At 40.5% G+C, this 15,113-nt stretch overlaps 1 protein-coding gene across 6 annotated transcripts in view; it reads right to left on the reverse strand.

The window, feature by feature from the left end:
- Positions 1 to 15,113, reverse strand: part of WDFY3 (WD repeat and FYVE domain containing 3) — a 173,113-nt gene that overhangs the window by 89,433 nt on the left and 68,567 nt on the right. For all 6 annotated transcript variants that reach the window (XM_071555657.1, XM_071555655.1, XM_071555658.1 and 3 more), the window contains exons 5-8: positions 8,137 to 8,246; positions 6,911 to 7,072; positions 4,927 to 5,119; positions 1,652 to 1,838 (exon numbers count right to left, since the gene is read on the reverse strand). In XM_071555657.1, the coding sequence (XP_071411758.1) occupies positions 1,652 to 1,838; positions 4,927 to 5,119; positions 6,911 to 7,072; positions 8,137 to 8,246 (652 nt within the window). The remainder of the gene's footprint in view (positions 1 to 1,651; positions 1,839 to 4,926; positions 5,120 to 6,910; positions 7,073 to 8,136; positions 8,247 to 15,113) is intronic.

Consider the following 15,113-nt stretch of genomic DNA (forward strand, 5'->3'; position numbering starts at 1 on the left):
AACAAGTCTCTGTCAGTAAGTTTGACCCAAAACACGTCCAGGGAGAATATGTTACTGTTGTTCATCACTGACCAATACACAGGCTTATTCAAAATGATCGGGTTTTGATAAAACCTGTATTTTCTTCTGGAAAATCACCTCTGGAAAAAGTAAGGATAATATACTCTAATGCTATTAACCTCTACTGATGTCACCTAGAGAACACAGGTGCTGCTCTCCTTCTCCCATCAGACCTGCAAATCTCTAGTCTTCCCACAGCCTTGTCAGGGATCCCTTGTTGTTTAATTTTAAGGATGAGCAAGTTCAGGAGAGAGTTTTGTTAAAACACTTATCTACAGAGGATTGCTTTTGTACCTGAAGATGAAATTGCTAATTGACAGTGAATTCCCCTCATATTTTACCTAAGCTTTGACTGATAGTTTCTGGGAAACAACTGTGCTTGAATTACATGGCTTTGAATCAATGTGTTAGTAAATACAATATACTCCAACACTCCATTTATACAAGAAAAATTACAATTCCGTAACAGGCATTCCAGCTTTTGCAAAGATAATTCATGAATAATTTTAACAGTGATTAACATTTTCAAATGCCACCTCCATGTCTGGAGGCCACTTCAAACAAATAAACAGAAAGCTCAAACATATAATGTAGTGGAAAATTTAGTTCAAATACTTGGGTGCCAAACCCCAGCATCCTAGAACCCAAAATGAATGGCTTAAAAGAGGGAGATAACAACCTTAACATTTCTTATTAAGAGACATCTTTGACCCAAGTAAACTTCATAAGGTGTACACTTAGAAACGTATTTGCAAGTTTCTATCTGGCATTTGTAAAACATACACATTTCAACAGCTAAGTACCCTTCTTCAGCTCTTAATATCCAAAGAAAGTAACACAGATTGATCACAGATTTTACAAAAATAATGCAACAGACACTAATTTGCTGATTGAGAAAGAAAAGAAAGAAGTTTCTTTCATGTCAAGAAATAAAATCGTGAAGAGATTACACATTCAAGTTTTGTTTGGGCAGGCATTTTCCTTACCGTATTTTCTGCTGCATTAGCAGGTTTGCAGGATCTTCAATAAAAAGTACAAGTAAAAATCCCCCAAACTCTCTATATACACTGATTCCCTCATAACATGCACCACATTTATGTACATGATTTTTCATTATGATAGCATGATAAAACAAGACAATAATATAAACATAGAATTATTTAGGATGGAAAACACCTTTAAGATCAGTGAGTCCACCTGTTAATCCAGCACTGCCAAGCCCACCATTAAACCATGCCAGCAGACAAAACAAAACAAGCCCCCAACCAAGCCCACAAATCACTAATTGCAGCCAAAATTTTATGTCCTGGACTATTTCTAAATATTTAGTACCAGTTGCTTTTAAGCTTCTGCTTTCTTCACACAGAAAGAAACATTTAGTAATAAAGCAGTACTGAAGACTAAAAGGTTGAACAATGTAGTTTCCTAAATGGAGAAAAGCACATAATGTCATGTTTTGGGCCTAGTATCTTCATTCCTTAATAATCTATAAGCACTTACTTGTTCAAACCTATTCACCTACTCTTTGTTGACACCCTGTGTGAAAAAGGCTCAGGAATCTGTCTCTATTTCTTCAAGCACTTTTACATACCTGAGGAGGAGGTCACAGAGGAAGTTGTATCCTTGCCATATCCTAAAATCATCCAACAATGTTTGGGATACATCACTGGAGTCTTTGAGAAAACAAGAAAGTCCAGCAAACATCTCAACTATTTCTAAGGGAGAAAGGTCATCAGACTGCTGCATGTTCTGGACACATGTGGACAAACATTCCTTTTCTGAAAATTAAGAAATTGAGAATTTTATTGACATTGATCACAGTAAGAAGCAGAACTAGTTCAATAAACACAACAATGAGATAACTTACTCAAATATCTCCTATCACATAACATTGAATATCACAGAGCAATTGAAGATGAGAAGGATCCTCTAGTGGCTTTGGACTGAACCCCAACACCCTTTTGCCAAGCCCTTCCTCCCTTTTATAATCTTTGCTCTTGTAAGGAGGAAACTGTGTAGATAAATATTGGTTTTTACCTTAAAAAGTCTGATCAGATAACTCAACAGAATTAAAAGACAAATATGGCAACTGTAAATAATTCTAAACCTACTTTTTTCTTTTAAAATACAAAATTATACAAAACACTGATTTCAACTGTTACTGGTGTTAGGTAAAACCCTGCACATAAGCCTTTACACCACATCATCTTACTGAAATTCTGGTTAGTATTTCTCAGGCTGGCATCATAGAGACACAGTCTGTATTGTTTGGCAATAATTCATTGGTCAATAGCTAAAAGTTTTCCCAAATCCATAGTGAGATTTTAGGTTGCACTCTGGTTTAAAGATGCTCCTTTCTTGCTATTTTAAATTTTACAGCATGCACAATGCAAAAGTGCTAATCTTCCTAACTAGGCTGGTAACAAAATTTCCCAGGGGCCAAATTAAAGCATAAGATACTGAAAAAGGATGCTCCTTTGCATGAAATGCCTTAAATTTTTTCCCTGAATACAAGATGAGCCTCTTGACAGATGTTGTTATCTCTTAAGTCAGGTTCATTTTTGCAATCAGCAAGCAAGAGGGAACATTAACTGGTTTTAAGATTTTATTGCACTTTTTAAAGAACCTGGAGTATCTTTTGACATGCCAGCTTCACTCCTCTGTGGATGAAGCTCATAGAGAAGAGACAGTGGTCGAAGCTGTAATATGCCAAATGACACAGTCAAATCTCCCATTGTTTTCTTTCTTGCCCTCCATAACATTTTCACATATACACACACACCTTCTACACTCATCAAAAACCCACCAGGAGGCTGTTACAGATGCAGGCAAAAAGCCTGTTACCTTTTAAGCCCTATCTGAAAAACCTTAACTTGTGACTACGCTGTGCTTCCAAGTGATACTTTACATTTACATCTTTTTGTCTGGAATTGGAAACACTGCAAGCACAAGAAAACACACAGACTGAAATTTTCTGTGAAGTATGTGGGAGAAGGGTGACTATTTAATAAACTGTCAAAATGGTTCTGTGGAGACTTGCAACTATTTGCTTTCCAGGGTGTGAGTGGGTTTCTTTTTTCCCAGTATCTGTACACTGTTGAAATGTATGACAAGGATGTTAGTTCACTTCAACAGTCAGTCCAGTTTAAAAACTACAAATGCTTTTATGTGGTACTGCAGACTAAAACCTTCAAATAGAATACTAGAAACATTATTTTACCAAATTTCCTAATTCAAGTTCTACATACCTACAGACCCATGCAGTTTTCAATAAATGTAACATGAGTATTTTGTATGCAAAGCTCCTTCCAGGCAGGTCCAACACTGGTTGTTTTTTTGCTGTTGTTGCTGTGTTTGGGGTTTTTTGTTTTGTTTTAATTTTTTTCTGGTTTTACTCTTCCAAGTTCTTTGTCATGAACTAGCCTGGCAGCCTTCCCTTTACCAGTCCTTTGCAAAGATACACGATGAGTAAACTACTATTTTTATTAGCTACCAAAATCTGTAACCAGCCACAGAACTGCCCCTGTACAGTTTCCATGCCTGCAACAGTCAGGGTGCTACTTTTCTCAAAAAAGGACAAGAGGCAAAGTGTAATGATTCTAGATGCTTCATTCTTTTCATACCTTGCAGGATAAATTAAGCCCATGAGATAGTTTTAAATTACCCTTCAGTATTCACAAAACTTGTAATCTGTAAGTTGTATGGCAAAGTGGGGAAGGCAAAGGCCTGGCAGAAGAAATGTAGGCTGGCTGAAGAGTCAGCAGTCTAGTCAGTCAGACAACAAGGAATAAACAGGGGCTGCAAACCCATCCAGCAGCCAGGCTGTGTCCCAAAATCTCCACCCTTGGTTGTGACACAGGCTCTAGGACAGGCTATGTGTAAGCTTCCCAGGAGCACTGAGAGACTGCCCCTTTTGGGCACAGGTGTGGCTCTCAGCCAAGTGAGGATCAGCACCTGGACAACACCCTTGGGTTGGGGAAGCTGGGCTGGACCACAGGCCAGGAAGAAGCTGCCTGTTCCATCCATCAACTCTTGGAGATTTGCAGTCAAGTTTTCTGTGCCCAGGCTCCCTTGGGCATTTCCTAGTGCCCATATTACACAGGTTTTGCTGTTACCAGGACATGCCACTCCTGAGGTTCTGGAGAATGGAGAGTACATTGTAAATCAGAGGTGGTTTTAACAGCCTCACCCAGTCTTTTCCTGCAAATCAAGATGTCTTGGAGAAGGAATCTTCTCCCAGTAGACCCAAATTAGCTCTCCATGGTTTGCATAATGCACCAGTATTTATTACAGGGCAGCAGCTTTCATGGCCTTCTAACAGCTCCAACTGTGTCAGCAGAACACATGGAGCTGGTTCCTCTTCCTGCAGCTTCCTCAGATGTCTCTACACTTTTATTGCCAGCTAGAGTGGTACCCAGACAAGCAGCTGTAAACAGGGCACTGCTAGCTTGCTTCATGCTTCTACAAGGGGCTGCTGCTGACAATTCAAACACAGGACCAAACCCAACTAATTCCCACTAAGAATTAATGCTCACAGCAAAAATGACAAATTTATGCATCTTCCCAGTGAATATTCTTCTGTACAGGCAGGTACTGAAGTTACTGATAGTCTTTCCTTTTGCTCATCATAAACTCTACACCAAAACATGAGGGGAAACTGTCCTCCAATGTTATACTGAAATGTGAATGAGACAGACTCAGCTACAATCACCTCTCTGACTACACAAGGGCTTTGCAATTTTACCTGTACATGTGTCCAAACCAAAAGCCTGGAAGCTTTCCTTAACTTTCATGCCTATTTCCTAAGAAAACTACAAAAGAAGAACAGAAAAGACCCCAATAATAATATTGAAGAAAAATGCATACCATGAATGTATTTCACTACATTGACACTAAGGCCATGACGAGATATGGTCATTAGTACTTCTCCTGCACTCTTCCTCCAAGGCAGATTATAGGGAGGGCACCATGAGGTTATTGCACTGAATAGAAGCTGGAGATCATCCTTTTGAGCCAGTTCTTCCGCCGGGGACACAAAACTACACAATTTTACCAGGATCTGAAAAAATAAGTCATTAAACAACTAGAATTAACACCTTGATCATTGTTATTTTTGCCTAGACTTTTTAAAAGGCAAAACATTCTTCCATTTAGGAAACACATTTAAAAAGTAACACACTATTTCCCCTTTGTGTGTTTCTGTACTTTGAACTGAAGATAAGGTTACTCAACACATGGTTATTTCAAGTCCCAGTTCAGTTTAAAATAACTCCCAAAAGACAGCAGCAGAGCTGAAATCTCTTAAGCTGACACAGCATACTTATATGGATACCAGGTTATTCCATTCTCAGAGATTCTGCCAGTTACCACATTTCCAGGTCTAAATGCTGCAGTAGGCAGATGCTCTGTGAAACAAATTGCTGTATCCCTTCCTAATGCAGGAAGAAGGCTATCAATGAGTTATTGCCAAAACAGCATGTCAGAAAAGGCCACAGCAACACTGCAGATCCACCTAAATAACTGACACCTGGATCTACATTTCCATGTTGCCATAAACAAGACAAAATGCAACCACACAAGTGAAGTGAAGCTACTGCATTGCATCCCTTTGTGGCATATTTTGAGGACATCTGATCTCCTTTTTGTGTCCTGTGCAGGAAAAGCAAAGGCTTCCACTCAGAAAACTGGAGGAAGACTTTGGAAGGCTGTCAGCATCCAGAAGGGCAGGTTTGGAAGCAATCTCAAACCCCACCCACTCCATCCAGCTCATCTGAGAGCCCCAATTTGGGTCCCTTTGAAGAGGGACAGCAAACAGCTGAGTGGTAGTGCACCTGGGGGGACCCTATGTGGTAATATTGGTAATTAACTCAGATGACTGAAACACAACACAGCAATTTCTGACAGACAGCGCACAGCACATTGTGATTTCTGATTTGGAAGAGAGCCTGTAGTACTGAAGCCAAAAAAAAGGGGCAAATGGGTATGTTCTAATACAGTCACTGTTGCTGGACATACACTGTGGCTAGTAATTGTGGAAATGAGGCTCATTTTTATTTCTGTAGTGCAGGCACCAAAATGCCTGTCAGACATTGTACTTACAAATCCTGGCACTGCGTTAAAATCCCAGAAGGGTGTGAGTTCTGATAGACCTCTATGGTTTTGCATACGTGGCTACAACAACCCTGCTCAGAGATGCACACAACTTGCACACTGAAACTGGTGGTGAGACCACTGACCCCTTTCTAGCAGTAACTGTCAGCTCCTTCTCAAAGGAGAACACTCAGGAATTTCTTTGCAGGATCTCCAACTGGAACGTCAGAAACAAGCAAGCCAGTTGAAGTCCTTGGTCTCCCTGGAAAAGCCCGGGGATAATTTTAATAGCACTGCAAGCTCAGATTGCTCTCATGTTTAAATTACTTGCTCCTGTAGTCACTTTTTTCTCCACATGATTATAGGGAAAATAGTATATTTTATATTAATCAATAAATTATTATAAATACTAATGTTTTCTACTGTGTCTATTTCAATCAGTAACAGCCAAAGATACCAAATACTATGACCAGTGAGATGAAAACAGAGTAATAGTGCACATGTTGCTGCTTTTAAGCATCTGTGAGGCAGAGTTGCATGCATTTTAGTGTAGGGGGTACTTGCCATGGACAAAAACTGCAGGAGGAGTGGAAATTTAACCTCAACAGTGCTTGCAGGAAAATTCACCTTTCTCTGAGCCATCAGTTTGTGAAGAATCAGGGAAGAGTAAAAACCTGCCCAAGTGAAAAGTTTCTGGACTTTTCTCACATGCAGCATTTCCATTCCTCTTGCAATCCATAACCTAATTCACCTTTCTTACCTGTACAAAGACTTTCTGTAGTAGCGCTCGACGCTCTGCGAGAGGTAGTTCATTCTGTGCTCCTCCAACTACCTCAGGCACATGTGGAAGGTCAAAAAACAGATACAGACATTTAACAAGCGTGGAAGGCACTGACATTGTAGTCATGCAGTCCACAGTTTTCTGAGGAAGAAAACAGATCAAAAAAAAAAAAAAAAGAGCAGTTCAGCATATTACTCTATGTAAAATGTCACACTCCTATAATGCAGTTGATTGAAATGCTGGTTTTAATTTCTCACACCTTTGATGAGGTGTTCACATGACAGTACAGATTTACCACCTACTTTTGAATGCCTACCTAAACAGTAACTTTAAAACTAGGATAATTCATTTACATGACAACAGCATCTAATAGTCACAGTTCAGAGCAGTCACTGCACAGGACAGAAACAAAACCTGTCAGTCTCTGCCAACAGAAGCTTACAAGTTAATTACAAGACCTTCAGCCAAGTCCTCATCATTTATCTGTTCTTTGTAGCAGAGGAAATGGGAGTGGGAGGAGGACTATTCAATTTAGGTCTCACTTGGCATGAAGGTCTGAGCAGGCATAAGAAGCAAGGCAGTAGAAAATATGAAACCATCAGTGGAAAGAAAAGGCAAATTGGAGTGGAGGCTGCTGACACACTAAAACACAGCTAAGATGATGTGCTGAATTCTAAAGGCAGATTAGAGCAGAAGTAACAAACCACACAGCTGTGCAGTAAGTTGCCAGAGATGGGCTCCCTTTGAGGGCAGCACCAGAAGCACAGGCAGTAATGATTTATGTAATCACCCACTCATCACTCCCACTGGCTTTGCTTTTTGCAACTGCTTTGCCCTCCTTCAGTGAGGTGTCCAAAGGTCAAAGCCTGAACTATTTAGGTGCAGTATGTGACACGCATCTCATGGGGCGCTCAGCAGTGGCAGCATGCAAGAGAAGCCTCTGGGAGCAACAGAGGCTGCATGCATAATTCAAAAGAACATTATAAACTAAAGTTCCAAAATTATTATTGTTATTGTTTTTTAGGCAACTGAAACCACAAGGAGCTAAAGTAGAAGTTCTGTGGCAGTATAAGAGAAAAAGGATTTTAACACAGTAAGCAGAATATAGTTACATCTTTTAGTGAGTGTTTATGCAGGTCATTATATTATTATTTTTGTCTCTTCCACCCCATAAGTTCTTTTTAGCTTTGATGTTTGAGACTAACCTGTCCTGATGAAGCTAGTAAATTGATTGTGGTGAGCAGCATCCAACCTCTACTTGCTTCTTCACTTTGATTGACCTCCAGAAACTGGACTATGGCACGACTTGCAGCCTCTGTAGGGGGCAGGTAAAAAAGTGCAGTAAGAATTCAGTTTGACAAGTCTGCTGAAGGGAACACTCCTCTCTGAGCAGTCCTGAGCACTGAGCATAAGTTCACCTCTACATCACTACTTGAAAAAAAATGACTAGGGTTAGGCCCACACTTTTCAGACACACATTCCAGTCTTTCACACACACTTGACTTTGACACCAGCAATGCTGCAAAAAGTACATTAGGTCACACATCACTCTTTAACCAGCAGACAGATTTCAGCAACATGCAGCAGCTTTTGTTTGAGTATTTTGGCTTTATCCAATACAACACACTCTTCCCCAAAATATGAAGTCACTCTCATTTAGTGGTCTCAGTAGAAAAAGCTGATGCTCAATTTCTGAAAAAAACCACTGCATTGAAAAAAACAGCATGGAGGGCAACAGGAAAAGACTGGAGGGAAGCAAAGGAGGAAAAAGGCAAAAGGAATATAAAACAGGAAAAATGTAAAATTAAGACTAAGACCAGCAATTACAACATTCCCATCCTACACTAACAAGACTAATTCTTATGATTCAAGGACCACTTCTGGAATCAGATGCTATTTTGTATCAGTCAGAGCCATAGGCAAATATTCAGGCAAATAAGCAAGTTATCAGCCTCAATAAATAGATGAACAGAAAATGTAGTCCTATTTCACTGCTGCCTGAACACACACTTATGTTAAGAAGTCTATAATGCCAGGTGTGATGACTGCCCATTACCTTTAAGGGAAATCTAAAACCATTTTTCGTGTATTAATCATCTTCAGTGCTGTTAGTGTCAACCAAGACAGAAAAGGAAGGTGAACAATATCACTTAAAAAAGAAATTACAAAGGAATTACTAATGGAGGAATAAGTGCACAACTGACCTAAAATCCAATTTTAATATTGGTTTGTTTGCTTCATTTGCTGTCGAGATTTCCCAGCACATACCTATAAAGGAGTTTATTTGAAAGTAAACATATTCCACATGGCAAAGTACTTATCAAACTTCTAGCACTGACTACACTGAGAATTAATTTTCTGAAGCACCAGACTGTATATTGTGCTGGACTATGAAGTAGATGATCCTAGAAGATGTCTACAGTTGTTTAGTTTACATTCCTAACTTTAACTTTGCACAAGAGTGACTACCACCATATGGAGCCAACACCATTATCCATCATCACTGGTGAATCCTCATAACAAAAATCAAGTTGTAAAGGAAACCCTTTTACCAACAGGATGGCAACCAGCAGATGAAGTGGCTAAGTGCCTCTGCACAACAGCCTTTAGATCACGTGTGGAATGCTGCATCCGGTTTTGGTCCCTGGTCCTATCTCACAGTGTGAGCAGGTAGTCAGACAACAGACTTCTCTTATCCTATGGTTTTCTCTCACAAACAAAAAGGTCTATTTGATGTCTCATTCAGGGAGATTTCGCATCACCCATGCTGGTGAGTTTCATTCTCTTCCAGTGCAAAGAGGATGTGTTTTTCCCTAAAGCCCAGAAGCTCTCTGATAATAATCCTAGGAAAAAATAGAAAAAAACCAAACCAAACCAAACAAAAAAAACACCATAAAGAAAGAGAGACATATTTAAGGTAAAAATCCTGATTTGGTTCATTTGTGCAATGGCTCTTCTCCCACATTTTTGTTTTGCAAACTAACTCCTATAACAGATTTTTGTGCAAACCACTGGCTTTTCCAATCGTGGTGCTGAAGTAAGGAGAGGCCCCTACCTCTTCCCTGCAGGAGACTGATTGTCCCTGTTAGAGATAAAGCAAAGCTTGAAATACTAAGGTGAAAAAGGCAGGACAATTTTTAAAACTCACACAAATGCAGGCAGGCAGCAATTTGCCAGCATGTGGACCTGAAATACCTGGTGGACACTTTGTTTCCCAAAAAAAACAGTGCAGAACATTGGTCAGGTGTCTGAGCAGACTGACTCAGAAAGCACAACTACTATGACACAACTCCTATTTCCTACACTAAAGGCATAGATAAAATGCCAGAATTCCTGACAAAAGCCATTTTTCCTAAATTCTGAGAGTCAAGCATGCCTAAAGCATGTACTGCTTCTACAAGAACTGTGCCCCACCAGTCCAGCATTAGGTGTGTTTCTGGTGGCCTGTTCTCTCCCTGACAAGAGGCAGAGCTGGACCAGCAGCCTCTGACCAGAGGCAGGTACAGCTGGTGCCAAACAGGGCAGCACAGCCTCCTTTGGGCACAGTCTCCAAAAGCTGCCTGTGGAGCAGGGTCTCCTTTAGTCATCTTTGCAAGTGAGACTCAGGGGTTAAGTCCATGCCTTTGAAAAAGTTGTCATGCTGCTGACATCCTAAATGGCATAGCAGTTGCACACTATAAATAGCAGTTTCAAAACTGTCAGTCTTAATTAAGCATTACCTAAAACACAGACAGCATTTTAAGTGCTGGAAGACATTCTCTTGTCATCTGCTCTGAGCAAATTTGATAGCACTATCATTTAAGATTAATTTCTATCATCAGCACTAGTCTTAATTTATTTCTCGTACCTTTCCTCTGGTTTTGAAGTGCCCAAGTCCCCTTTTATTATGTTATTATAACACCCTCTGTGTGCACCACTCTGATGTCCTTAGTCCTTCAACTCCTGCTGCAGAAGAAAGCAATCTAGGATTGGGATAGGTTAGCCAGTAAAAACAGGAAAAAGGCAAAGAGAAAAGCCTATAAAATAATATGTAAACATCCACATTGTGACAACTGTGCAAGCATGTCTGCATAAGCATGACCACAATTATGTGGTTACATGGTTAATGCACAGGAGTCAGATCTTTCAGCATGGATTGCCCATGTATGGGATAGAGGCTTAGTAGAATAAAACACCAGAATTTGTTTCATATGTGATACAGGTGCTTTGCATCCTGGACTTCAGGAAACCAGCAGGTAGAGAGCAATGGGATTAGACTCATTCAGCTGGCTAGCAAAAATCAGTGCTGCAGTACAATGTTATTGCCTATAGCAATAGCATTAAGGACAAATTCAGTACATGAACCTTTAAGTTAGATGTCCCAGTACCTTAAACAGCATATAACAGTGTCATCAGAATTCTGTATAGCTTATTCTTATTCTAGAGTGGAATATTAATGAAAAACTCTCTGTGCATATGCCAAGGAGGGGGAAGGTGGAGTGGGAGGCATGGGTGGGTGTGTCGGGGGTAGTGAACCTGGAGTCAGGGATCCCTTCTCTAACTGAGCCTTCCAGAAGTCTCTACTACTTCTTGTGCCTGCACACACAGTCAGATACCCAGAGCAATGAAACACAAATCATTCCAACTACCTACATAGTAAGAGAGATTTATCAACCTAAATAAAATGGGATGGCAAAAAGTCTGCCTTCAATCACCAGGAACAGTGCAGGGCTGTCATCACAAGTCGCAGATATGAAGTGGCTGTTGCCTTTGCTGTGTGCAGAAATGGAGGGCTGCTCTTCCAAAGATAAACAACTCAACTGTGCCAGTGTTTAGCCTCACAAACTCAGATGATAAAAGAACAGGCTTTCTAAGATCTCTTGGAAAGGCTCTATATTGCACTACACTTGCCTTCCATCAGACCTGGTAAGAAGCATCAAAAGTAAGCAGGAAGTTAACCAAAAGTAGTAAGATACAAAAGTAACTGATCAGAACTGGCTCCTGATGAAAAGTAGCTGATAGGACACTTCTTTTACCCTTTCACAGCAATTTCAATAAATTCAAAGCAGAACTGTCTTGCAAAGCAAAGTCAACCACAGAGAGGAAAAACATATATATATATATATATATATATATATATATATATATATATATATAAAATGAAAAAACCAAGGCATGTGTAGTCACAGCGTATATTTCCACAGCATGTGAGATTTCCAACCTAAGCCTCTTCTCAGCAGAAGAAAAGTTGACATACCAAAAAAAAAGTCTGAAAGCTGCCCCTAGGTTCACTTATTTTATCAAGGAAGATCCTCAAATCTTCAAAGAGAAGCAGACATTAAAATAACACTATCAGGAAAACTTCAGACTACCTTATGGAGGAGCCCAAAAAGCTGCTTGGCAGTAGAAGATAAGATTTCTTTAACTATGATCTGCATTTCACCCAAAGGCAAGATGCACTTGAACAAATTACACTAACTTTTGTGTATTTAGGACAAAAATAAAATGAATTCTGCTGATGTGATAAACTGCAATAAAAATGAACAATAAAAACAGAGCCTGCAGATCAGTAGAATTTAAAGAAGAATAAAGGCAGGTATTGTCAGAGGCCAGAGACAAACCACTGATGTGATTTTCTGCAATGGTTAAACATGATGATGATGAATGTTTATCAATGTGATCTCCCTAAGTGGTTTGAAGATGAGATAATGACAGTCTTCCAGCAGATCTGTTAGAGAAGTGCCTAAAGAGGTTTAAAGCATATTCAGTCGTGAAACAGTTTGACTAAATCTGTGAAATAAGGAGGAAAAGAAAGCAAGGGGTAGAATCACAAAAAACCTAAAAACCAAAACCAAAATAAATGAAAAAAAAGAAAAAAAACCCCAAACAAACATAACCCCTCAAAATACCACAAAAAGCTGCACCATCACAACATTCAGAGGGTATAAACAGTAATTAATTTTGTTGCTTCTGGAGGTAGGAAGGATTAGCTGAACAGTCTAGAAGTATGCTAAAAATAAATTTAGCATTAAATAGTAAATAGAGACAAATACATATAGAAAATGTTGTAAATACAAAATGAAACACTGAAATTAACAAAGACACATTAAGTTGAATTTTAGAGGTGCATAAAACAGTGATGTACACAGACTAGCACACAAAATCATAAAAACTCCCACCAAACAACCACTAAACTTCTGAAATTGACCTTGAAAGGAGACAAAAAACATCCAGCCTAGAGATGTACCATTTTGTTATCTCACTCTTCAATTTTCTACCCTTCTGCACAGTTGCACGGATTTTTCTCCCAACCACTTATTCATATTTTGCTTGGGGTATGACCTTCCAGGTTGCAGGACTGCCCATCACTAAGGGAATCCTTCTGAACGTCCCTGTGATATCTGCCAATGCATGAAATAATGGGAGCTGACTGGACGTCCTTTGGTGTGCTTGAAATGCAGACAACTAGGACTGAGTTAGAAACTAATTTTAGTTAACATGGAATAACCACTACAAGGTACCAAATGACAGGTTTGCACACACTCAACTGATGAAGTATGAGAAGTGTACTCTGTATTTGCCGTTTCTTGCAGCCGAGAAATCACCACTCGATTATGCAGGTTCAGAGGTTGACCTGGGCAGGAATGCTTTATTTATTTTTAAGTTTGCAATGTGAAGCTATTCAGTAGTGGGATTTTTCAAGTACAAGGTATAGGTGCTCACACAAGCAATAAACCTAAAGGTGCCAGTCTATTCAGCTCATGGAACCTGCGGCACAGAGACTGTGCTGACTTCCTCTTTGCTGGGATGCATCGCTCACAAGCTTAGAGGACATGATCCTTCAACATTAACCAGCTTTCTTGGGCCCTCTTCCCTCCAAGGCTTTATACCATGGTATTCTACCTAGAGGATCCCTGCAGAGGCTGAAGTTTGCTCTCCCAGGCTCAGGGTAGTGAGTTTGCTGTGCACCCTCCTCACTGCTCTAAGGATCTTGAACTCCATCATCTCAGAGTTACTGCGGTCAAAGCTGTCCTTGAGCTTCACATTCCCCACCAGCCCCTCCTTGTTGGTGAGTACAAGGTCCAGCACAGCACTTCTCCTCATTGGCTTCTCTATCACTTGGAGAAGGAAGTTATCAACGTATTCCAGGAACCTCCCACATTGCTTACACCCTACTGTGTTGTTTCTCCAATAGATACTGGGGTGGCTGAAATCCCTCAAGTGGACCCGGGTTTGTGAACCTGAGTTTGGTCCTATCTGTCTACAGGGGGCCTCATCCAGTCGGTCTTCCTGGTCAAGCAGCCTGTCACAGATCCCCACTATAATGTTACCTGTTGCTGCTCTCCCTTTAATCCTGACCCCTAAATTCTTGCTCAGCTCCATCCCCAGGCAGACCTTTGTGCACTCCAGCTGGTCACTGACAGGATGACATCCCCCTCCTCATCTTCCCTGCCTGCCCTTCTCAAAGAACCTGTATCCTTCCACTCCAACACTCCAGTCACAGGAGCCAGCTCATCATATCTCTGTGATGCCAGTAAGACCACAGCCCTGCAGGTGTGTGCAGGCTCTTAATTTCTCCTGTTAATTCTCCATGCTATGTGCATTTGCATAGAGACATTTAAACTGGTTCTCTGATGAAGCTGAATTACTGGCTGGTGTGACTGGAATTCCTTTGTGCTGCTCTTTAGGTGCTCTCCTGCTGACCTGTGATCCCTCTCCAGGCTCTGGGTATCTCCTCCTGACACTGGCATCAAACTGGTAGCAGTGGGATGGATTGAGGCTCCCTTTCCCCAGCAACTTTAGTTTAAAGAAATGCTGTTGGAATAGCTGCAAAATCACACAGGAACCAATTTCATCAAGGATATGTCTTTTCAAAAATACATTAAATGGAAGCATTGCTTCCCCTCCAGCCCTCCAGCCAAAGTAGCCATTAGTAACCACGTTTATTCAAGATTCCATTCTTGCTTTCCCTTTTTTCTGGTCTACCTTTTTCAGCTCTGAGCCAGATGCACTTGCTGCCAAAAGAAAGGTTCATTTCAGAACTGAGACTACTATAGAGATATTTGAAAATATATTTTACACAGCACTACCATAAGTGATCCTTCCCCTGTACTCTGCGTTGGTGAGGCCACACCTTGAGTGTTGTGTTCAGTTCTGGACCCCTCAGTTCAGGAAAGATATTGAGGGGCTGGAGCGGGTCCAG

This window comes from Pithys albifrons, chromosome 5 (genome assembly GCF_047495875.1).
Source record: "Pithys albifrons albifrons isolate INPA30051 chromosome 5, PitAlb_v1, whole genome shotgun sequence".
In the NCBI taxonomy this organism is placed as follows: domain Eukaryota; kingdom Metazoa; phylum Chordata; class Aves; order Passeriformes; family Thamnophilidae; genus Pithys; species Pithys albifrons.